Source organism: Delphinapterus leucas, chromosome 2, assembly GCF_059928025.1.
Source record: "Delphinapterus leucas isolate spDelLeu-1000000601 "Yukka" chromosome 2, BTC_Dleu_Yukka2, whole genome shotgun sequence".
NCBI classification, from domain to species: Eukaryota; Metazoa; Chordata; class Mammalia; order Artiodactyla; family Monodontidae; genus Delphinapterus; species Delphinapterus leucas.
Window position 1 is genome coordinate 12,496,886 of NC_143130.1, and position 25,461 is coordinate 12,522,346.

At 40.0% G+C, this 25,461-nt stretch overlaps 1 protein-coding gene across 1 annotated transcript in view; it reads right to left on the bottom strand.

Moving 5' to 3' along the window:
• The window catches only part of ARMC3 (armadillo repeat containing 3), an 86,654-nt gene that overhangs the window by 12,621 nt on the left and 48,572 nt on the right, over positions 1-25,461 (bottom strand). Inside the window, exons 10-15 of the mRNA XM_089906218.1 lie at positions 16,413-16,662; positions 12,227-12,363; positions 11,233-11,401; positions 8,756-8,853; positions 7,957-8,058; positions 7,447-7,563 (exon numbers count right to left, since the gene is read on the bottom strand). Coding sequence (XP_089762344.1) covers positions 7,447-7,563; positions 7,957-8,058; positions 8,756-8,853; positions 11,233-11,401; positions 12,227-12,363; positions 16,413-16,662 — 873 coding nt within the window. The remainder of the gene's footprint in view (positions 1-7,446; positions 7,564-7,956; positions 8,059-8,755; positions 8,854-11,232; positions 11,402-12,226; positions 12,364-16,412; positions 16,663-25,461) is intronic.

Below are 25,461 nucleotides of genomic sequence, written 5' to 3' on the forward strand. Positions count from 1 at the left end.
CCCACCTATATCAATACATTTGAGTTTCTTTAAACAGCATATAGTTGAATCATAACTTTTTAATCCACTCTGCCAATCTCTGCCTTTTGATTGGCTCTTTTCCTTTGTTTTTCTTTTCTTGCCTTCCTGTGGGTTACTTGAACATTTTTTATTTATCCATCTTGATTTATTTACATTGCTTTTGAGTGTAGCTCTTTGTATTGGTTTGTAGTGGTTACTGTAGGTATTATAATATACATATATTGCTTATCACAGTCTGCTGGTATCCACGTTTTACCACTTTGAGGGAAATATGGAAACCTCACACCCATGGAGGTCTCTTTACTGTCTCCAGTTTTAAATACCATTGTCTTGAGTGTCAGATGTTTTTATAATTTTTGTTTCAATCATCAAATATGATGTATAAAGCTCATGAGGAAATAGTCTAATGTATATACCCATATTTCAGCTCTTCCTTTCTTCCTGATCCTTCCAGATTCTTTCATTATTTTCTTTTTGTTGGAAGAACTTCCTTTAGCTAGCCAATCTGTAAGGGTAGGCCAGCTAGCAGTAAATTGTTTTCCTTCATCTGGGAATGTTTTTATTTCTCCCTCTTTATTGCTGAAGGATAGATTCATCAGATAGAGAACACATGGTTGATTCTTTTAGCACTTGAAAAATGGTGTGCCATTTCCTTCTGGTCTGAGAGAAATCTACTATCATTCAAATTGGTGTTTCCCTATAGGTAATTGGAATTTACACCTTTATGAAGTCTGGATCCCATGACTCAGGTGGGCTTTCTTGGGTGGAGCAATCTCTTATGAGAAGCATCCTATGCTATGCTAGCAGAGACAGAGGGAGGACTAGGAAGCCTGTGTGTGACTTCTTTCAGCCTTTTCTTATGTGTATCTTTTGCCTGCTGATCTTGCATTGTATCTTTTGCTATAATAAATCTTAGCTGTGATTATGTATTTGAAAGCCCCAAAATGGGACTAGGCTGGTGTAGGCAGGTAAATCTCCTAAATTATGTATTTACAAGTATGGAGCATTCTGTTCCACTAGCAGTAAATTAGGGGTGGGAATTATCTTTAAGTATTATTTGAAGGATGGCGTGGGAGGAGGATCAACTAAAGTCCATTTGAGTTTTCCCTTTAATTTAGAGAAAAAAATACAAAAATAATCCAATCAGCTGCTATTGGAGAATTACACAAAACTCTATAATCATAACAAATACTAAAAAAAAAAGTTTTATATTTTCTAATCCAATATTCTATTTACTACAGCCAAGGAAAGAGTCTAATCATGCATTAAATACACTAATGATATATTGTGATAAAATCTCCAAGCAAAAATGACTACTTTCCAGCTATATCATCTTAACCCTTTTCCTTTTTTGTAAGATAAATAAACTGAACACCTTACAATGCATAGTCAGATGTTACTAAATTAGGAACTAATCCTGGGAAGGTCAATTAGAATGGCAAGAAAGCATAAATAGGTTTACCTGTTTTCTAAAATTACAGGGTAGCTTTGTAAGATTGGAGATCTCGACCCTGTAATTACTCAGAGCCACCTATGAAACAAAGCAGGTGTAGTTCTGCCTGAGCATGCTGCCTGAAGTGAGAAGAATCATTTGGTGTGAGAAGATGACGTCCAGTACCCTGGGCTAAGTGCATCAGAGAGGGAAACTGACTGAGTGATTAAAAAGAGATAATTTATGGGAACCCCTGAATTGTAATTTCCTGCTGCTATAAATAGAAGTATTTCACTTGGACTTCTTTCCCGTGAAGGCTGCCAAGTAGTGTAAATAAGGGCTTCAGTACTTAAATGAATTTCATTTCTAGATAAACATGGAAACAAGAGCTTGGAAATTACAAAATTAACTCCTGTAAAATTAATCTCCAGAAAGAACATCAATTTATGATTAAAGATATAAGAAATTCTAGCTTTCTTGCAGAAACTTTAGCAAAACTACCTCAGAGAACAGAGATTTACTGTGAGAACCCAAAACAATAAGGATATTTTCTATGTTCACAGGTAGATGAGTAGGTAGATAGGCAAGTAGAGAGAGATAATTGGCTCAAAATTGTGTATTGACATTATCAAAGTTTAACCACTTGCTCCTTCTTGATCCCATCAACTATTTTTTTAAATAAATTTATTTATTTATTTATGGCTGCATTGGTTGTTTGTTGCTGTGCACGGGCTTTCTCTAGTTGTGGTGAGCGGGGGCTACTCTTCGTTGCAGTGCACGGGCTTCTCATTGTGGTGGCTTCTCTTTGTTGTGGAGCATGGGCTCTAGGCCCGTGGGCTTCAGTAGTTGTGGCTCACAGGCTCTGGAGTGCAGGCTCAGTAGTTGTGGTGCATGGGCTTAGTTGCTTCACGGCATGTGGGATCTTCCCGGACCAGGGCTCAAACTCATGTCCCCTGCATTGGCAGGCAGATTCTTAACCACTGCACCACCAGGGAAGTGCCAACTATTTGAATATATAAATTATAGGGCAGAGCTGGTGGGAGAGGTGTAAGTCATGAATCCGGCCCACTTGTTTCAATTTAGGTGAGAAGATTTTGGTATGTGAAAAATAATCACAATACCATGTAGCATTCAATAAATTCCACAAGGAATAAAAATTAGAAACTCAAGCAGTTCAACACTGAACAAAATCTATTCCAGTTAGGTGTCCTGTTCTACCCAATCTATTACAAAAGGATGAGAAGGGAGTATTGTACAAAGTGGAGATATGATTTATTCTGGTCTTAGGAAGGTACATCGTGTGTGTGTGTGTGTGTGTGTGTGTGTGTGTGTGTGTGAGATGTGTGATGTGTGTGTGTGTCTGTAGTTTATTTTGTTTGTTCCACTAGGATGTAAGTTCTATTAGGGCAGAGGTATTTGTTCACTGCTATACTTCCAATACTAGAATAATTCCTGGCATCTAAGTGCTCAGTAAATATTTGTTGAATGAATGAATAAATTCAAGAAAAGAAGGCCAGAAGGTATTTAAATGTTACCAAGAGACAATATGTGTTTTTGGAAGACTTTTGAAGTCAAGATTTAAGGGAAGGGAAAAAAAAAAGGTAAGGTATGGGTAAAAAGAGGGTTTGAGAGAAATTCTTTTATTTTTTAAATTTTAATTAAAAATTTAAATAGAGGTATAATTAACATGTAACATTATATTGGTTTCAGGTGTACAACACAATGATTCGATATTTCTATACATTGTGAAAGGATCGCCAGAGTAAGTCTAGTTACCATCCGTCACCATACAAAGTGAACTTTTAGGATTCACTCTCTTGGCAACATTTAAATATGCTCTATATTATTGACTGTAGTCACCATGCCGTACATTACATTCCCATGACTTTATTTTATAACTGGAAGTTTGACCTCTTGACCCCCTTCAGCCATTTCGCCCACTCAACCCCCCTTCCCTCTGGCAACTACCATTCTATTCTCTTTATCTATGATTTTGTTTTGTTTGTTCATTTGTTTTGTTTTTTAGATTCCACATATAAGTGAAATTGTACAATATTTGTCTTTCTCTGTCTGATACTTTGCTTAGCATAATTCCTTCAAGGTCCATCCATGTTGTCTCAGATGGCAAGATTTCATTCTTTTTTATGGCTGGTGGTATTCTATCGTATACATATACCACTTCTTCTTTATCCAGTCATCCATCGATGGACACTTAGGTTGTTTCCATATCTTGGCTGTGTTAAATAATGCTGCAATGAATGTGGGGGTGTAGAAAATTTTCAAATTAGTGCTTTCATTTTCATCAGATAAATACCCAGAGGGGGAATTGCTGGATCATTTTAAGTTTTAATTTTTTGAGGAACCTCCATACTGTTTTCCATAAAGCCTGCACCAATTTACATTCCCATCGACAGTGCACGAGGGTTCTCTTTTCTCCATATGCTGGCCGACACTTGCTATCTCTTGTCTTCCTGATAGCCAATTTACCAGGTGTGAGGTGATATCTCACTGTGGTATTGATTTGCATTTCCCTGATGATTAGTGATGTTGAGCATCTTTTTATGTGCCTGTTAGCCATCTGCATGTCTTTTTTTGAAAAAATGTCTATTCAGATCCTCTGCCCTTTAAAAATCAGATTGCTTTGTTTTGCTACTGAGTTTTATGAATTCTTATATTTTGGATATTAACCTTTTATTGGATATATGATTTGCAAATATTTTCTCCCATTCAGTAGGTTGTCTTTTCATTTTGTTGGTGGTTTCCTTTGCTGTGCAGAAGCTTTTTAGTTTGATGTAGTCCCAGTTATTTATTTTTTGCTTTTGTTGTCTTTGCTTTTGGAGTCAGATCCAAAAATCAATTGCCAAGACTGAAGTAAACAGCTTATCATCTAAGTTTTCTTCTAGGAGTTTTATGGCTTCAGGTCTCACATTTTGAGTTAATTTTTGTTTATGGTATAAGATAGTGGTCTAGTTTCATTCTTAACGCATGTGGCTGTCCAGTTTTCTGAGGAAAATCATTTTAAAAACAAAAATGTTTTAGGAAGTCATTGTGATGGGATCAAGATGACCTAAGTAGCAGAAATGTTAAAGTATATGTTGTAAAGATCTAAAAGTCTCCAAAGATGAACAGACTAGAAGGATATGTATTTCATATCCTCCTATTTGGGGACAGAAAAACACACTTTTAAGTGTGTGTAATAAACTCATGTGCAATCAACTTAAATATTTATGAAAACTAGTCTCAATAAAAAATATGGTATAGATAGACCTTGTAATTCCTTTCATGAATGGGTATAGTAAGTGTTTATTGTAAGGAGAATGGTCTTTACAAGGAAAAGCTTTAGAGAGCATTACACATGTTGGTTTCTGTGAAGCCTAGGGAAGTATCAAGAAGGTGTCTGGATAAACAAAATATAAATTAATCACCTCTCCTTTGAGTGCTATGCCATAAAAGAAAGTGCAGTTAAAACCTTAGAAAACAGAAATAAGATGGTGGCTGGTCACCTAATGAGAGCCTGTTGCTCAATTATTTTAATTTACATGGTATATGGTAATAATATTCATCAGGAAAAAGAAGTCCGCACTTTCACTTTCCTTGTCTGGTACCTCACACACAGCTGACTGACTTGTCTCCCATCTCTCCTCTCCCTTTCAAAAATTCAGCTGCTTTGTGGTTCTAGATGTCTCATTATTCTTTGTCAGTATTGCTCAGTATCTTTTTGGTCAACATTAAACGTTCTCCGTGACATTTTCAGATGAATAGAGTTAAAATATTTTACTCTATGTCCAGGGGTCTCTAACAGCCACAAGACAAGAAAGGTTGACCAAAAGATAAACAACAGGACAACGAGATTATGACCAATCTATCCCCCAGTGGACCAAGGGCTGAGAAGGGGAAAGAGCCTGGACACACTGATCACTTAAATAAGCCAGGTGGATTCTTCCCGAGGAAGCTGAGGAGTTCAGGAGACCACATGGAGACACCTGCCTCGGAGCCAGCCTTGTCCTGTCAAGCATGTGAAGATAAGATGGTCTCCCCCACAAATACACACAAGAGACGCAGATTGTACTTGATTATTGTTGGGCTTTAGAACTGAAAGACTGCCTTGGAATTGGGCCCAGATTTGGTCCCATGGCAAGTCAAAGTCACATATAAGCTACAGTTATGGGTGAGGCGGCAACCAAAAGAAAGTCAAGGAAGGTAACAAAGCAATTGTAAACAGACACTGTGCAGGTGGAGAGAGAAAAAGAGAGAGGGAGAGAGACAAGCAGACTAACGGTTTATCTACTTTACTCCCAGCTCCTGTCGTGCGCTGGATTCTGGGGATTCTTCTGCATCCCTGCGAGGCTGGAGTGGGTTTGGGCTCCCTGCAACTGTTTCATCCAATAGTACTAACATTTGTTGAATGTTTACTCTGGGCCAGGCCCTGCTCTAAGCCCTTTTCATTCATTAACTTATTTAATCTTCTCAAGACACTGTGAGGAACAGACTACAGGTTTTTTGTTTGTTTGTTTTTTTGTGGTACGCGGGCCTCTCACTGTTGCGGCCTCTCCTGTTGCGGAGCACAGGCTCCGGACGCGCAGGCTCAGCGGCCATGGCTCACGGGCCCAGCCGCTCCGCGGCATGTGGGATCTTCCCGGACCAGGGCACGAACCCGTGTCCCCTGCATCGGCAGGCGGACTCTCAACCACTGCGCCACCAGGGAAGCCCCAAACTACAGTTTTGTTTTGTTTTGCATTTTACCGATAAGTGAACTCAGCCAAAGAGAAGGTAACCTATTTGCTCAAGAGACACAGTTTTTAAGTGTGGATCTTGTTGAAAAGAACCTTTTCCTGCAAAAAGTTGAGATTTCTATTCTCTTGAATAAACACAAATGCCTTATGTATGCCAGCCAAGCGCTGTGCTAAATGCTGGCGATGAAAAGAGAAATTATTCGAGTCCGAACATGTTCTTGTGCTCAAGGCACTCTCAGTCCAGGGGAGGAGAAACAAGAGAAGCCAAGTGAGGAGAGGAAGGGAAGGGAAGAGGTGAGGAGGGGCAGGAGGGCAGAGAGGATGAGGGATGATCAGAAGCAGAGATCAGAACAGTGAGCAACAGAGACTGACAGGAGAAAATAAAGTCAGAAATAGAACATACACAGCTCCGAGGTCTGCGGAGGAGGGCAGACCACTCCTTAGGAGACCTTAGGAGACAGTCTCGGTTTAGAAGGTAGATGCTCAATTATATACATGTGTGCCAAATAGCCTCCAGCACCCCAGTGTTTTTCAAGGGCTTAAGTCAACAATAATTGACAGGTCATGGAGTGGGGCAGGAGGTCTGAGTGGTTTTTTGAAGAATCCGGGAAAGCGCTGACAAGAGAAAGAATATTTTTAAAAATATGTAAACATGTAGACAGTGTTTTAAAATATGCCAGGCCTAAAAAGCGTGGAACCACATTATAATGGTTCCAGCCAAATTCAGAATGTGGTCCCGTTTCCCTTTCCTCTTCTCATTGCTTCCTGAAGGGTCGGGGGTTTCCGTGGGCAAGACGGGGAGGGGATGTGGAAGCAAGAGGCAGGGACGAGGGAGGCTTACAGTGCAGCCAGTGCTGCTCATCAGCTGCCCAGGCAGCCACGGGGCGGGGGTGGGGGGCAGAAAAGTTCGTCTTAAGTTGATTCCTACACATGGTTGGACTTTTAAAGGGCTGACTGGAGACTGCTGTTTCCGTTGTTGTCTCTGCATTAAAGTGACTGTAGGACTTTACAGTGAGCAAAGTACCCTGAGTTCTCACCCAGAGGCAGGAGAAGAAATTCCCTCTGGGTAAGTTTTAAAGAGACAACAAGAGACACAAAAGTAATTTTAATTATACTTCATGAGTCCTGTTTAGTCCTACATCTGATTCCATAAGAAGAGCTTGCTAGTTAAAAGCCACCCCTCCCTTTCACCAACTCTGTGGGTAATTAAAACTTGACAGGATTACAGTTAGGAGAAGAATACAGTAAGGAGGTTTCTACCTGGATCCTTTCTCTTTAGTGGCGCTTTTGCTAAGAGCAGTATTGCGTCCCGAAGTAGGTTCTGATTTCTCTTCGGTGGGAGATCCAAATCCAGCACTAAAATGATAACTGTTTTCTCTTGTCATTTGAAAAACACCACAACCAATTTCAATCATACAGAAAATAGCAATGCACTACATTTGCAAGGCATTTTATAATTTATAAGGCATTTTCACTTCCATTATATGTTTTGATCCCAGTCACAGAGAAGAAGCAGGGCTCCAGGCATTATTCCATCTACAGATAAGGACACTAAGCCTGATCATGGACACTGAGTCAGGGGCTCAAGATCTCACTCTGGGTTCACAGAAGACAGAATGTCAAACCAGGTTTCCTGGCTTTCATCCTGAAATTGTGTGACTGTGAGAAGACTAAAATTTAAGTTGCCAAAACCTAAAATCTGAATTTCTTTTTTACTCCCAAATTAAGGGAGAGAATTATTTGAGTGTAGACAAAACATCATTTTCTTACTTGGTCTTTTCTTTACTTGCTCTTCTTAAAGAAGATGAAGAAGAAATACTTCGTCCATAACCAACGTCTGATGACTTATCTTCCGTAGATGGAGTTGGAGAACTAAAATTTTACATATTTCAAATTATGTACAAATTAAAATAATTTGTCAATATTGACTTTGTCCTACAAAATAGATTTTTTCTGAAAAATCATATTTAGAGCTGACTTTTAACAGTGACACATTATTTTAAAAGCAAAAAGGAGAGTTTAAAATAAGATAAAATGAATATTATAAACCTTTTCATGAGCTAGAACTAGAAATAGTTTTATAAAATGTGTCACATAAAATGTATTATATAGATATATAGGAATACAAGACCATTTTAATGGCTGTTGAAGCTTTCATTTTTAGCTCTACTATTTTCTCCTTATTTTATTAAAAATATTGGGCAGCAGTGGTATTCCTGGATTTAGTTCTGGAGATTTGTAAACATAATTCATCTTGGTTTGCTCCTATCTGTTTATACTTTCTTCAGTTACTTCATGTTGCCGGAAGGGTAAGAAGCCCTGATTGCAGAAATACCCATGGAATTGACTGGTAACATGGAGTCAAAGGAAAAACCACAGTGGTGACTATTCTGTGTTCTTTACTATGTCAGGCTATGAGTTTATGGGCCAGTGTTTACTTTCATGGTGCTGCTAGATACAGGAAGTAAGAAAAGATACCATACTGGGAACCTTTATGTATTCACATGATGATGGACAAACAAAAAAAATTATTTGCTTTCCTTCATTCCTCCTCCCCGCAAAGACTCACGCATCAGATTTACTGTTAACTAAGAGTATAGCACGTTGGTCACTTGGTTCTTGTAAGCAGAGATCCTTCAAAGGCAAAAGTTTGGTGCCAGGATTTATCTGTAGATAATTTAAGAATTGAAAAGTAATACCTGCATGCATTATATATTTTTTTAATGAATACTGATAGAATAGGTTCTTAACTGTTTGAGGTATCTAATTTCACACACACACACTTAAAAATAGGAAACTGAAGCTTGTGGATATCTTTGGGCAAGATACACCCTCCAGTCCCCCCCCCCCCCCCCCCCCCCCCCGCCCAGTCTCTGTAACTTGATACTCAACTGTTTCATACCATAATTATCAGCTTGGCCCTGGAAGTATTTGAGTTTGAAAATCTATCCATATACGTGAGGAAGAGCTTATCATCTGTAAGAGTAACTAATTACTAAACAGATCACTAAAAATGTTGTGAGGATAACTAACAACAAGCTAGACAAAGCCCTATACTAGCAATTTTATCAGCCTGGTGAAGAGGGTTAGACCAGATCACCCTGTGAGCTCTTTTTCCAATCAAGTAATAGATCCTTCTCTCATCCAAGATACTTTTCATGGTTCTCTTAAAGTAAGACAGAGCGTGTCATTCTTCTGCCCAGAACCCTGACGTGTTTTCCCACTTCATTCAGAGTAAAGGCCCAAATCCTTCCAATGGTCTACAAGACTTCCATGAGCTGCTTGCTCTTACCTGCTCTGATTTGGTCTGTTATTCCACCCTTAGTTGACTCAGTTCTAGCTACACCGACTTTGCTGTCCCTTGAGTGTGCCAACCACTCACGGTTTCTGCACTAGCTCTTTCCTCCATCTAGAAAGCTCCTTCCCCACTGTCCCCAAGGCTAAGAAGTCCTTCACCTCCTTCAAATATTTTGCTCAGATATTACCCTTTTAGTGGGGCTACCTGACCACATCAGCTCCAGTGTCCTAAGCCCCTTTATCCTCCTCCCCACCCACTGCAGTGCTTATCATTTCTATCACGTGATAGAATGTATTGGTGAGATTTATTGTTTATTGTCTGTTTCCTCTCACTGGTACCATGGGAGTAGAGATCTTTGTCTCTTTTGTTCACTGACACATTTAAAGCCTGAAGTATTAGAAACTTAATATTTAGAGTGAATCAGCGAGTTCTCCTTCATAAGGACATTGTCTCATTACTTTTTAAAAAAAAAAAACTCATGAACAAATATATTTTGTCACAGTTTTATCTGTTCCATGGCAACAGATAAGTGCTCTGGTAAGTGCTCTTTGGTGGTTTTTCTGCTCTTTTCCTCATTTTTCTTAAAGCATCTTTATGCTAATAATGTGGCACCTGTTCTTTTAAAATTACTCATCATTGAACGAAAGCAGTAATTTCTCGGTGGTTTGTGTGTATCTGTTATGGGGGGTATGGTGGTGGCAGTGGCTGGCAGAAGCAGAAGGAAGAGAAAAAGTTTTAGGCTAGCAGTTTTGGTTATTCAACATGTCTCTAATTCTGTTACCACGATAAAGTGTTTCCTGCAAATACAGCTTAGCTGTGATTCTTTTATGGCCCTGTCTCCGCTGCTTCTTTGAACCAAATTTGTCCAAGAGGGTTTCTGCTACCAGCCCTGCTCACCCCGGTTCCTGAGGTCCTGCCCACCCACCCCCTTGCGAACCAAGCATATAGCTTTTGTATGTCTGAGTTCTCCATCCCCTCGGGAAGTATAGACTTTTGATGGTGCTTTCTGAGATCTGCTACCACTCTTGTCCCTCTCTGTGCTTTTTTTCCCCTTTCCATTCTTCCTCCTGTGTAACTTCTGCCTGATCCCAGGGACTTTTAAATATTTTTGAAGTCTGCAGATCATACCAATTTCCTACTTCTGCCTAAAATGGGATTTGTAGGTTTTTTAAAAATTTCCCTATTCTCCTTATTGCTTTTGGTTTCCAGAAGTAGAACATGCTGACTTAGACAGTAATGTCAAAAAGCCCTCAAGACTCTGTTTAGCTTCCCATTTCTCTTAACATTAACACTGAATTACACTGTATTGTTTTAAAATCGTAATCACAAACGCAGCTAAGTAAAATAATATTCTTCTACATTACATTTTAAAATTCAGTATTACAATTTGGTTAATTCAATTAGATTATAATTAATAGAATAAAAACTTACACTTCTGTTATTGACATTATCATTAACACTGAGCCCTAGAAGTAATATAAAAGCCGATTGCTTTATATCTTCTCTGAAACTTGAGACTAGCAGCAGCGAACTAATTTAAGTTCAGGTCATCAGATTCTAGTTAAAACTGTACACAAATGCAAAATCTTATAACCAGACAAAGTTTAAGGATGAAGTTCTGATTCCCAAGTTTCTGCCTATAAAAATATAAATTATGTTAGGCGGTTATAAAATTGCAACGTAATGGCATCACGATGCAAGAAGAACTGATCACACATACTAAAATACAAATTAGTGCTGCCACTTACCCGACCATAATCATAGACTCCATCAGTAATTATGTTACTTGATGACAAATAGCCAGTCTGGCTGTATTTCAGAGACAGGTGGTGGTTGAGCAATTTGTTATGAGCTGCCTCACTGAATTTATTTTTTCGACTTACTGATAGATTAATTTCTTCAAGGATATCTAAAGCCCTGTCAATAAAAGTAAAAAAGGCATTATTTGCCTTATATAAGCAATCCAACAGTAAGTTCCCATTCATACACCTCACTAAGATCCTGAATGAAGGATTGAGATGGAAAGGTTAAAACCATTCCACCCTTTTAGGTAAACTAATCCTGACAGAATTATGAAGACAAATCAGCCCTTTTTGAGAACATACATGCCATGTGGAAACTCATAATCAAACAGTTGAAAAGGACACTTTAGGAAGAAAAAGTTCTTCATTTAAAGCAAAATTAGTATCGGACTCCAATTTTTTCAGCTAACCAGGTGACATATACGAAGAACAAAAATGGCTAGAAACAGGGTAAATCTGTCTGAGGAACCTTGAAACCCTCTTGGCTGAGTTGCTAAAGGCAGCTGACTCACAGGCTGTTGGTAAGGGAACCGACGTGGTGAGGTTGGTTAAAGGCATCATTGTGGTGGAGCGGTTTGTGGGGGAGAAAACAAAGGTGGCACTCATGGCTTGCCTGTTTTAATTTAGCCTTGAAAGCTGAGTGACAAATAAGATTGTGTTTAGCAAAGCAGAGGAAGGTGAAAGAAGCGTTTATCAGAATGAAAAAGTGGAAAAGGAAACATTGAAGATGATTTTGTGGAGGTGGCGGGGGAGATCTCTCAGGGGAGGAACGGGGAGGATCCCGCTTCTGCAGGCGGTCCCTTCAGAGGGGCTGTGACCCGCAGAGCTTCTGAACGCCCTGCGGCCTGAGAGTGGGCGTGGAGACTCTGCTCGACCTTCCTCGGGCCTGAAGACTGTGTGTCCTTCATCTGAGCCAGACCCTCCAGACCGCTCCACTCACCCAAGCCTGCACAATTCAGCGGCCGTGGGCTCATCGCTGGCACAGACCATTATGGCCCAGCTGGCATGCCGTCGTACCTCGTCGTTCTTGGAATGCAGGAGCTCTACCAGTGGCTCCAGCCCACCTGAATTTCTCAACTAGAAATGGAAGCCAAAATTTTACACATTAAGAGTACAGAACATAAACATTCATGCTTTAAAAAAAAATCTCATTTTTTGACTGTTGAAAGGGTTTTGACTATGTAAAAAACATTTTAGGATGTGTCCATGTTTAGATTTATTAAATTCAGGGGGAAAGAATCAATTGCAAAAACCTTACAGACAGGAGCGTGGTGTTCTGTTCAAAGTTAAGAAGAGGCTGCAGTAAAGTTACTGAGGGAGGTCATTGTGAGTTTACATGGGGTGGGCAGGGCAAAGAGCCTGTCCTCTTCCCTCTACAAGCGGGATGTCCCACGTTCGTTCACTCTGCTGCTCACCACTGCGTGTCCATCTGGCCTGTGGAGGACAGAATCACGGGCCCCTAAAGATGCCCTTGTCCCTGGGAGGGATTTGGTAGATGTGGTTAAGGATCTGGGGATAGAGAGATGGTCCTGGATTATCAGGTTGGCCCAACTTAATTACAGGGGTCCTTGCAAGAGGGAGATAAGAGTGTGAGAAGCAGAGAAAGGAGACTTGTAGAAACAGAGATTGCAGTAATCTGCTTTGAAGACAGAGGAAGGGGCCACAGCCAAGGAATGCAGGTGGACGGTAAAAGCTAGAAAGGACCCGGAAACAGATTTCCCCCTCAGGTCTCCAGAAGGATCACAGCTCTGTTGATATCCTGACTTTAACCCGTAAGACCATTTTCAGACTTCTGACCTCCCAAACCATGAGATAATAGATTTTTATTGCTTTAAGCCACTAAGTTGTGGTCATTTGTTTCAGCACCAATAGGAAACGGACACAGTCTCCAAAGCTAGGCAGGAGTAACCAATGCAGGCTAGTGCCACCTGTGTCACTGGACAGTGCCATGACGTCAGCAGTGTGGACGAAGCAATGCTGAAGCAGTTCACCAGAAGGAGATCCATTTTGTTATCACTCATATTGCTTCAAGGAGTGAAAAAGAGAAGAAAAAGAACAAGAAGAGAATCAGGGAGAACTACATTAATTACACTATTAAAAGAAGTCACACATGTATAAAATTGTTCCAGTCAGGGGAAAAAAAAAGAAGATTCAACAGAGCTCTTGTCTCACTGTTTGAAATGTAATACAGTATTATCTGAGCCCGGAGGACTAAAAAGAATATTCTACAGGTCTCTCTGTGTGGTATCTGAAGACAGGAGCCCTTGTGAGATACGATCCACTTCCAATCATGTTCTTCTCAAACACAGGGACTCTAACAGGGATTACACATTAGCACACGTAACCTGGGCAAGCTTTGAAAAGTTTACTTGAAGCATCTGATGCTTAGCAAGCCAAATTTCTGAACATCTTTGTATCTGAGTATAAGATAGCAATCTGACTCCACGTGTTCTTTCGGCAAATATCTAATTCATTTATTAATTTCACCACTCATTCCTCCATTCATGCATTCACTCATTCATTCAACAACTGTTTATTAAGCATATACTGTGTGCCAGGTATAGATCAATGACATGGACGCAGGGAAGGAAAACCTCAGTTCCCTTCCCTAAAGCCTCAGGGAGCTTATGGTCTTTCATACAAAAACTAGTGCAAAACTGAGTTCAAGGGAAGCATGCATAGGGGGTGGTGTGAGCACAGAGCAGGACGTTGGAGTCCACGTTTGAAGACTAAAGAAAGCCGTCATGGAGGACAGGATGGCTGAGCTGGGTGTTGAAGGAGAAACAGGCACTTATCAGGTGAACAAAGGTGAGACTAGCTTTCCAAGCAGAGAAATCAAGGAGGTATATAAATAAGAGAATTTTAGAATTCAAATCGTATGGTGTTTCTGGAGTGTAGAGTTACACCTGGGAAGCGAGTTCAGGCTTAGGCAGGTAGGGGTGGATCATTGCGAGCCCTTGCATAGCACACTAAGCAGCTTAGCTGTTCCCATGGGGCAGTGGCACACCCCTGGGGACTTGCAATGATGTGATGAGGGTCATAAATTTGAATGATCAGTCTGGAGGCAGTTTGGGGAATACGAGGTGGCAGGGGTAGGGAGGGCCGTAGAGTCAGTTGCAATATTCCAGGAAACGGATGGACTGCTCAGTGAGCCGCATGGAGGAATGACCAACTAACACAGTGTTGTTTATCACTGTGTTGCTGCTGCCTACTGCAGTGCCTGGCACATGGTAGCTGGTAAAAAAAATATTTGGTGAGTATCTTACTACCTTAATGGATTAATACAAATGAACTGAGTCAACGGGAACAAAGAAGGGGATAGAAGAAATATCTAAGAGACAGAAGAGATTTGTTAGTTGTCTGAGCAGACAGCACAGTGTGAGGACGGGGGCTCTGGACGCAGAAAGGTGTGTTCGCAGTCCCTGATTTCCCGACCCATCAACTCTGCTTTCAGCACATTATTTCTTTAAGCCTCATTTTCCTCCTCTATAAAATAGGGATTGCAAATGTACCTATTTCTTTTCTTTTTGTAAAATTGAAGTATAGCTGGTTTACATGCTACATAGATTACATATAGTTGGTTTATTATATTAGTTTCAGGTGTACAACATAGTGATTCAATATTTTTATAGATTATACTCCCTTTAAAGTTATTACAAAATAATGGCTATATTTCCCTGTGCTGTGCAGTATGTCCTTGTTGCTTGTTTGTTTTATGCCTAGTAGTTTGTACCTCTTACTCCCCTGCCCCTCCCTTCTTCCCTCTCCCTGGTAACCACTGGTTTGTTCTCTATATCTGTGAGTCTGTTTGCTTTGTTATATTCATTCGTTTGTTTTATTTTTAAAATTCCACATGTAAATGATAACAGAGTATTCGTCTTTCTGTGTCTGACTTATTTCACTAAGCATAATAACCGCTAGGTTCAACCACATTGTTGCAAATGGCAGAATTTCATTCTGTTTCTGGCTGAGTAATATTCCATTGTGTATAAACACCACATCTTCTTTATGCATTCATCCATCAATGGGCATTTAGGTTGCTTCCATGTCTTGGCTATTGTGACTAATGCTGCTATGTACATTGAGATGCATGTATCTTTTCGAAGTAGTGACAAACATACCTATTTCAAGTGAGGCTTAAATGCATGTTAAGTGCTTAGCACACTGGCTGTGCATAATAAGTGCTCCATATTGTTATTTTTACTGGGGCGAGAGGAACAGAGTCCTAGGCTGTTTGAATGAGTGCCACACGACACGCAAACAGGAAAAAAGCAAGAGAAAAAGGTACATTTGTAGGTTTATATCAAGTCTTTATGAAATGGGCCAAACGCACTTTTATATGATGCACTTGTAAAAACTACAATTCCATGTTTTAAATTTTTGAAATACAAGAGAAACAGAAGAGTGTGAGTAACCCATATTTATAATTTCAAGCATCATAGCAAAAGGCACACCTGAGTGTCCCCCACTCAGCTTAAGAAATGGTGCATTTCAATGACCTTGAACCCCCGTGTGCTCCTCTTCAAACACATCCACCCCCTTGATCCCCCAAGAGGCAACCAGTTTCTTAAATTTGGGGTCAATAATTTTCTCACTTTTCTTTATAGTTTTATATGTATGTGCTTAAACAACATATTGCTTTGCTTTGCATATTTTTGAACATTATATAAATAGAATTCACACATCTGTTTTCTTCTGAACTTGACTTTGCTCAGCATTACGCTGGTTGAGATTCTTCTCTGTTGATGTCTGTAGCTACAGTTCATCCATTTTCACTGATGCAAGATTCTGTTTTATGAATATACCACAAATTTATGTATCCATTCTCTTAACAACTGGACAGTTGGTTTGTTTCCAGCTGTTGAGATGTTATAAACAATGCTTCCTGGTGCACAGAGACAAGAGAGTGTCTTAGGTATATACCTAGTTTTATACCTAGAATTGCCACATTATAGGGTACGCTCACCTTCTTTGCTGGGTGATGCTAATTTGTTTTCCAATGTGTTGCACCAATTTTGAGGGACTTAAATGATGGGTAGGTTCAAATACTTGAAAATGTTTCAAATTAATGCACCAGTAGGTACGGACCAGAAGAAAGAGAAAAGGAAAGTGATGCAAATGCTCACCTCTGTCCGGGCCTCGACATCACACGCAGTTGCAGCAACGGTGAGAGCGGCTTTGCTCTGCACGACGGTGTTAGCAGAGTGCAGCGGGCTGAGCAGGGCGTGCATGACGTCACGGCTCTGGATGCTCAGACGCAGAGACTCCTGCATGGCCATGTTCGTCAGCACCGTGGCGGCGTTGGCTATGGCTCCATCTCGTTTGCTGGACAGGGCGTTAATTAACGCATCGATACCATCACCTTCGGCAGCAGCGCTGGGTCAATGAAGGAGAAATGAATGCCGTTCACCCCTGTTCAGGAAATGATGTTTGGAGCATACAACTAAGCTTATAAAACAAACGAGTGCCTAAAGACAATTTCAGAAAGAAATTAATTTATCTGGGCGATGAACCCGGAATTGAGGCTCTGGGGATTTAAATGGAGTCTGGGGGGTTATGAATGAATATAAATAATCCTTTCCCTACGTCTGCAGCTTTGGGTTATAGGAAAATGCATGACTGCTTCTTAGAAACCCTACTACAGCTATTCATCTTTTAACTCAGTGATACTTACAAGACCAGGAAATTCTATTCAAAGAAAGTCTATTAAAATATTCCTAACCAGTAAGAAAACAAAGGTTTAAATGGGAGGAATGAGTGAGCATGGGAATTAAAAATTTTTCAGCTCATCTTCCCTCTTTTTAAGTGAGGCTGTTAACTGTAGGCAGACGTTAACACGTTTGAAGGCAGCAAATCATTTTGGGGGTGGATGTTGCTTTTACAAATTAAATATCAATATCAAAGTCATGATATTGACAAGAATAATTTTAGTAATGTAGGCATATTCAGTTGTTAAATTTCCTATTTCTAGTATAAAAACGTTTTCCCACAATTAGAAATCCTAAACCTTTTAAAAACACTATACTTTCTATAGTCCTTGCTTTGTAATCACTCAAAAAGCTCATAAAATTTTAAAAAAAAGATCATTTTAAAGAGTGGAAGTTGATTTAATTATGTTCTTTAATGTTTGGAATTGCTTCAAATAAGAGATGTTTCAAGCAGTAAGATATATAGAGCATCCTGGTTTTAAAGGAAAACCCCAAATTATGTTAAAAATCCACCTAAATCATCATAGAAATAGAGTTAATCAAGACAATAAAAATACACTTGAGTCTTCAATAATACGAACATCTTTTTCCAGTTTATATTTGCCACTTTTAAAAACATTTAGGATCACAGTAGTAACCAACACTGAAAAAAAGAAGTGAGGCTATGTAGTTTAGCCCATCACTCTGTATCCTGATGAGTTCAGTTTGGTTCTGTCACTTGAATTTTCTGGTTGTGAAGGAGAACTGACAGTGTCAAGAACAGAAGGTATCACAATTATTCATCAGAGAGCAGAATACACACACAACCTCAATAAGGAGACTGCTAGCTTTAGGTGAAAGGAGGCCCTGAAGGAGACTGAACAGCAGCCACTGGGCAGGAACGGAATGGCTAGAGGCAACATCTCTGGAGAACGAAGGGCTCCTTGGTGTTGACCTTGAACGCACCTCCTACCCCCGGTTTATATAAATCCATCCAGAAAACACACCCTACTGATTGATACCAAGTTAAAGTCAGCACTCAGTTCCGTGTTTCCCCTCCTCCAGTTCCTGGTGTCTGTTTAACCCTCTGTGGCATCTCCTAGTCTTTCTCTGGGATGGCGTCCCTTAAAACTAAAATTTGGTTAGATGACATGTGACCAAAATTTGGGAGGAAGCCCAAGAAAAATATTGAGAGGAAGGAAGGCCCTGCATCTCACTATGGCAGCCTGAGGAACAGCATTTAATTTCCTTTCCTAGAGGATAAAATAAACACTCTTAAGATAATCTCACATTTACGTCTCTCTCCTATTATTAACTGACACGGTGGTCATTTGATTTTATGAATAAGGGAAAATTTGAAGGCTCTAATATATTAGTTCACCAGGAACTTCTCATACTCAACACTGAATTAAAAAAAAATGCCAGGAAGAATTTTTAATTACGCATATATTCTAATTAATTAACATAAGCTTAAACCTTCTCAAAAAAAATTGTTTCCTTTGAATTATTTTTCATGCACTTGATGCAATCAGTTCCTTAAATCAAATACTCTGTGTTTTTTTAATCATTATAAACACACCTTGGCTAAAATGCACGATTCCTTTGTCACTTAGTGGTTTTTATCTTTGACAATGTTCATTTTTTAACACATCTTGGAGAGTAAAGAAAGAGCACACAATGGAGGTATTTCAACAGCATCCATGATAGAAGCCAGAAATGCTTTAGGTAAATGCATACTAGTAAATTCTGAAAGGCTTTATCTTTTGTGTGTATCAGGGAGTTTAGGGAAAATTTAAGTAAGTATGCAGGATCATACTCCATAGTTTTAGTTTCTCTAGTTTATGTAAAAACGAACAAACAAACCTGGGTCATGGAGACACAGGGATTTTCATCAAGTGTGTCTCTGCTGTCAGCCTTTCTGCTTCTCCCTTTCTCCTGTACGAAGGCATGTCTGGCCCTGGTTCATTTATACTCTACCTTCTGCTTTTTCTTTGCTCTTTATGGAGGCAGTAAAGGGAAGTACATAAAAACCTAGCTGTTTAAAAAAACCAAAGATTCTAGTACACAGTGGAATATAGCTTTTACTAAATTGAACATAACTGCCAGCACCGAAAGACAAATCATACAGGCACAGCTGGGAGAGCAACGTATATTGTATGTGCATAGCTGCCCATAATTTGCTACGTGCAGCTCTAAGTGCAAAAAGCATAATTGAGATTAACTTATGATATGAAAAATCAAGCTATTAGTCTTACTTAAAAAAAAAACTAATTTCAGTCATAGAAATAGAGTGCAGAATTTGTACTTTTTTTAAAAAAAAGAATTGCATTAATTTTGTGCTTTCAAACCCAAGACATTCTGTCTTATTTTTCCCCAAGTCTAACATATACACAAGCTGAAGCCTATCCTATTTTTTTTTCCCTATCCTATTTTTAAGACACATTTTAGTCTCCTAGATGGTAGAGCATTATCCAAATGAATAGGACAGAAGTCAAACTGCTTTGTTACAAAATCCAGAATTACAGGGCCATATATCATCACAGCAATCTGAAACTATTTTCTGATATTTACTATCATTAGTCTGCATCCGGCTGGAGTTTAATCAATTAGGAGTTTAATCAATTAAGAGTTTAAAATGTAAATTGAAACAGAAATTAACCAAACTACAAACCAAATATGGGAATGTATAAAAACATCTGTTTATGTCATTTGACATATGTAAATAGAAGTGAAGTTCGACATGTCATGTGTATCCAATCTATTACCAAGTCCTGACTATTTCTCTCCTCCATATTTCTCAGAACGCTTCCTTTTCTCCATCTCCATCTCTCCCACTGAATCCAATTCAACATCCTGTATCTTGTGGATTGATATAAGTATTCTCCTAACAGGTTTCCCCTCATCCCCTCTAATCCTTTCTCCATCTTACAGCTTAAGTGATTTTTTAAAAATAATTTTATTTCTCCCCTACTTAAAACTTCCACGGTTTGCCATTGTTCAGGATAAAGCCCCAAATTTCTTACGTGGCCTCTGAGGCCAAGCATGAGCTGACCCCACCTCCCTCACCAGCCCGTGCACCCCGCCACCTCTTCCTGTTGTCGTGTCCTAGGCCTTTCTGGCAACCTGCCATACGCCAGGCTCCGTCTCACCTCGGCGTGTGCCCACACTCTGGCCTCACTCCCAGCCGTCCCTTCCCCCGGATAATTCCCATTCATCTTGCCAAGTTTGGCACAAATGTCTCTTCCTCAAGGAAGCATTTCTTGACCCCCCAAACTAGGTTAGGTCTCTTTTTCACATGTCCTCAGAGCATTCATTTGCTAAACATATATATACATTTCCTTTTGTTTTAAAAAATGAGGTTTGGGCACAAGTGTTCACAGTCAGAGAAGAGTCACAATCTCGAAATATTATTTTACGGCGCCTGTTATGGAAAGGAATTCAGCACATAGTTTTTCATATTAAGTCCCCAAGCCCCACAGTTACAGCATGGGCACTAAGAGCACTAAGGAAAAGCTCAATTGCACAAATAGCGACTATTATGCTTCCCGGAAAGTACAGTGCTATTTCATGTCTGTGTGCCTTTGCACTCGTGCTTCCTTTGCCCCCAGATCCCTCCCGAACCTCTACCTGAGGACCCCGCAAGGCCAGCTCACTCACCGCTTCCTGGGTGAGGTTACCCACATCCATCACTGCCCCTCCTTATTAATCACCCCCTCCTCTGCCATGTCTACGCCTGGTGCCTACTTCTTAGGCAGCATGTGAGTCTTTTTATATCCCCAGTGCCGAGAAGATCGATATATTTTAATTGACTTGAATCAACTCAAGGGGAGTGATGAAAACCTCTGCTGGCGTCCAGAAGCGGAGAGGGAAAAGTACTTAGCTCAGTGTGAAGTTTGCAAGAAGGGGTGGGATCCAACAATATGGGGATCTCCGCTTGTATCACTTATAGCTGTTCTTAAAAGCAGTTGATTTCCTCCTCACGCCTAGGCTTCTCGGATTATATAGTGAAGTCATTTTCTTTTTAACTATTTTATTTATTTATTTATTTGGCTGCATTGGGTCTTCATTGCTGTGCGCGGGATTTCTCTAGTTGCAGCGAACAGGGGTTACTCTTCATTGTGGTGCGTGGGTTTCTCATTGTGGTGGCTTCTCTTGTTGCGGAGCACGGACTCTAGGCGCGCAGGCTTCAGTAGTTGTGGTGCACGGGCTTAGTTGCTCCGTGGCATGTGGGATCTTCCCAGACCAGGGCTGGAACCCGTGTCTCCTGCATTGGCAGGCGGATTCTTAACCACTGTGCCACCAAGGAAGTCCCCCCATGAAGTCATTTTTATATGAAGTTTAATAGATGAAATCTTGCACTTTAAACAATGTCTTTGGGATCCGTCCCTCTCATGTATCAAGGGATGTGGATATTCTTTCTCTGCAAACACAGTTTGTTTGGGTTGTGTCATCAGAGGACACGATTTGGTACCTCTCAGATTTTGATCCTTGCTGCCGTTTGGAGACTCACATTTAACTCATCTGCAAAGGCTGGTTACATGAATCAAGGGTGACCTTGGGCCTCATAGAAAATCTGTTTAACAGAGCCCATATACAGGGGGATATGTGGAACCCGCTGGAACAGATGGTAATATTGGCAATCAGAACCTTGTTTGTTAACAGTGATTACAACCATTCCCACCAGCACGGCTTTTCATATGTCTCCGTGAGGTTTGTCACACCAGGGAAGACATATTGGTGGCAGACACGCTGCAAGTGGTGAAGAGAGGTGCATATGCAGCAGTGACTCAGTGTTGGCGAGTTTAATTGCAGGCTCCCAGCGAGTCTATACAGGTGCGAGGGGGGTGGGGTGCTGGCCGTTATGATAAGCAGATCTCCTGGTTATCACAGCCGGATCTGGAATGCTGTGAACAGGATTCCTGACTCTCATCCCAGCCAGTTTTTCAAAGGTAATGACCCGAGAAGTCGAGGGTGTTAAATTGATCAGTTTCTGAGTCCCAAAGGACCGTCACCCCGCAGCAGCCCCACAGTTGCAGAAGACTAATATATGTGCCCCCCAACTCTGGCTGAACCCCAGGATTGACAAAAGTATCCAAGAGTATTGTCTCCTTTGAAAAAAGTATTATTTAAAGATGCTTATCCATAGTAAGGGAGAGAATCACAATTAGCTGCAGGCAAAAAGCTTAAAATGAAGAGTGTAAAGTAACACTATCATTAAAGAGAAACCCAGACATAGAAACAGATGTGGGAAGTTTTGCATCCTATAGCAAAATAAGAAAAAAATGCAAAAAAAAATATTTAAAAGTATGTGAAACCAAATTGTTTCCATCATATCGATGTGTCCTAGCAGGTATGATTTGGGAACTTCCAGAACATGCTTTTACGCTACAGTTGCTGTGACATCATGATTTTTCAAGAGAAAACTGCTAATTGCAAAGAGATGAGCACACGCCAACCCAGCACCTCCACAGAGAGCATGCGGGCTTTTGTTACCAATTACGAGGCAGTCAGTCAAGGTGCAGGGAAATCAAATGTAATTTTCTTACAAGTGACGTGGAATCCTTACTGACCTATCTGTTCAGTCACGATACTTCACTTCCATACATGCCACCTTCTGTTTCAAAACGCTGGAATGCCTGCCAATAATTAACTAGCTGCCATCAGGAAAGAACAACTGTCTTCATTTTACATGGCTGACTTGTCTCCTGATAAAATAGGAATAATGGTCAAGGTGTTAGAACATTCATAATAAATGGCTTCTGCAGTTACCAAATGTTTCTGTTTAGCCTGGAAAGCGGTCTATTTACATAACTGGATATGACAAGGGCCACAATCCCAAAGTAATTAGAGATACCACGTTGTTGATTTTCTTAACTGAAAAAAATAAGGACGCTGAAATCTCTAGTGTGATGGCACATAAAACCCCCTGGCCCTTGCCAGGACTACCCTCATCTCATCAGCTCTAATGTCAGAGAGACAGTCATTGACGAGCTGTGTCATTCCTGTGACCCCTTTCACAACGCTGGTGTCATGCATGCCCCTCTCTATGACTTCGTGCTGTTTTATTTCATCTATACTGTTATCACTTCTGAAATTACCTTAAAATTACTCATGTGTTGTCTGTCTCCCTGTCCAAACTGTAGACTTCATGAAAGCAGTTTCATGGAACCATTGTCATGATCCCTACAGCCTAGAGCAGTACCTGGCACATAAAGAACACCCAAGTAACTGTGAAATAGTTACAAAAGAAACCGAAATTCACAGATAATAACTTCCTTAGCCTCTGGGATAAAATGACAAAAGTGGTAAAGAGTGACCCCATCTAGCTCCTAGTGAAAGGTATGTTCCAGGCTCCCTGTGATCCTGGGTCAAGGGTAATCGCTTAGACACACAACATATAATAGATAATCCAGATTCACTTTTTTTAGAGTTAAGAGAGATAGAGTGAGAGTAAGACTTGCTCAGGAAGCAAGTCAGTTAACAGACACAGAATTAAAGCCATGATGATCTGACTATCTTTTTTACAATTATCAGTCTCTTAAGCTTTAAAAAGTACTGTATTTTCTAGAAAAAAAGAACCAGAATCTATTTGGTTCACTTCATCATTCCTCAGGGAATGAGAAATAAGGGAGACCATTTTGATGTATAGCATAGTGGGAAATTCTTATTAACCATTGGATACATTTTTTCCTCTTTCTCATTCTCTTATAAAGAGAATATAAGGAAGAGGAGGAAGAGAAGGCAAAACAGGGAAAGGAACCTGGAAGAAAGGAGGAAGGAGGAAGGAAGGAAAGGAGGGGATCGAAATTCAATTCTCCAAAGGTGCCTGCAGTCTGGAAGAATCCAAAAAGACCAGGAATGCAAAGGGAAACATTTGGTTGGAAGATTTGGAGAAGTTCAAAGTCGCAGAGATAGTGAGCAAGAGGCAGAGAGAGAGAAGAGTCACGAGCTCCCTCTGGATATACATAGTTGACTGCCTCGGTGTGAAGTGTGCATCCCACCTCTGTGAACTTGAGCAAAGACAGTGCCTATATTTCCTCATCTGCAGAATGGATGTGATGATAATATTCCCTACCTCACAGGACTGCTTCAAGGATTTAGTGATACATTCCGTTTGGAGTACTTAGCCCAACGCCTGGCCACACAGGCCAGGTATCATCACCATCACCATCACTATCAACATCACCTTCACCATCATCCACGCATACTCAGTGAGCCACAGGGGCAGAGATTTTCCTATATCCTGTCTCCATTTCTTGGATCATGGGAAAATAGGATCCTATATCCAAATTTGCATGTGTGTATGAAATTTTCATTTTCAGACAACTTTTCAGCTAGACGGTCAAATCTCCAACCCCTGCAGGGCTAGAGCAGAAGCAGTTTCCTCAAGCATCCCACCCAAGTCTCTTTGTTTAGGCAACAAATGAGTAATAAAGGCCATTTTCAGAGGGAAGAAAAATCAAGGAAAAGGATTAATATTGAAAAGTCAAAGACGAGTAAAAGTGGAATTTATGTAGGTTTTAAGCACTGCTTCAAATTTTAAGAGAAAAATCACACAATATAAAGGTATCCAAACTGTTTGATAATTTCCTCTTAAAATCAGTAACAGTGGAAATTAAACCTGAAGGATGTAGCAGCAAATTTAAAATAAGTTTATGCAAATGTTAGTCTCTGCTCTCTAGGTAATAAAAGCAGCATAGATAAGTTTCTAAATGAACATTTCATGGGATTCACCTAGCCTCACAAAACTTGTAGCCGACAAAATTCATACTGTTTGTGAAGGTCGACTAGGCTGACACAAAATGGGGGTATGGAATCAACTTGTTTTTATTGCAAAATCCAGCTTTTCATTCTATATATTCCTTCAAATCAGAGGCATCTATCAACACACAGCAGAGAAGGAATCTAGGCACTTAAGTGGGGTAGAAATGGAAAGTATCCACTCAGTAAACCTGGATGGAAATAAGGCAAGAATAATACTTAAATTTACCACGAAGATGCTTCCCATCTATTTTATCTGTTAACTCAGAAGGCTTTTAAAATAGTGAAGAACACTTTAAATAAAGTTCCTTGAGGTATCATACTGAATACAAAAGTTTGAAACATCCTTACTACAAAACTGAACTTTCTAAAAGGAAACTAACTCAAGTTTTCTTGCAGGATTCTCATATTGTGAGCATTCTAATTCAAAGGAGGTAGCATCTGACAACAAAGTGATATGTCAGAATTTTAAAACAAAATAATCTTTTCTGTTATATAAAGTCAAGAGCAAAAATTCAACTCTAGAGTAAGTACCTAATAACAAGATTAATTTATGTCGGTTAAGTGTATTATATTTATCCTATATGGTTATATAGCACAGTCGATATTCAGTCACCAGGACAATTAATGTGTCAAAATATTCTGAAATGACTTCACCTTAAAAAGAGACGAAGACAAGCATCTATTAACACACAGTTAGCAGTAGAATACTATCTCTTTAAAAGCA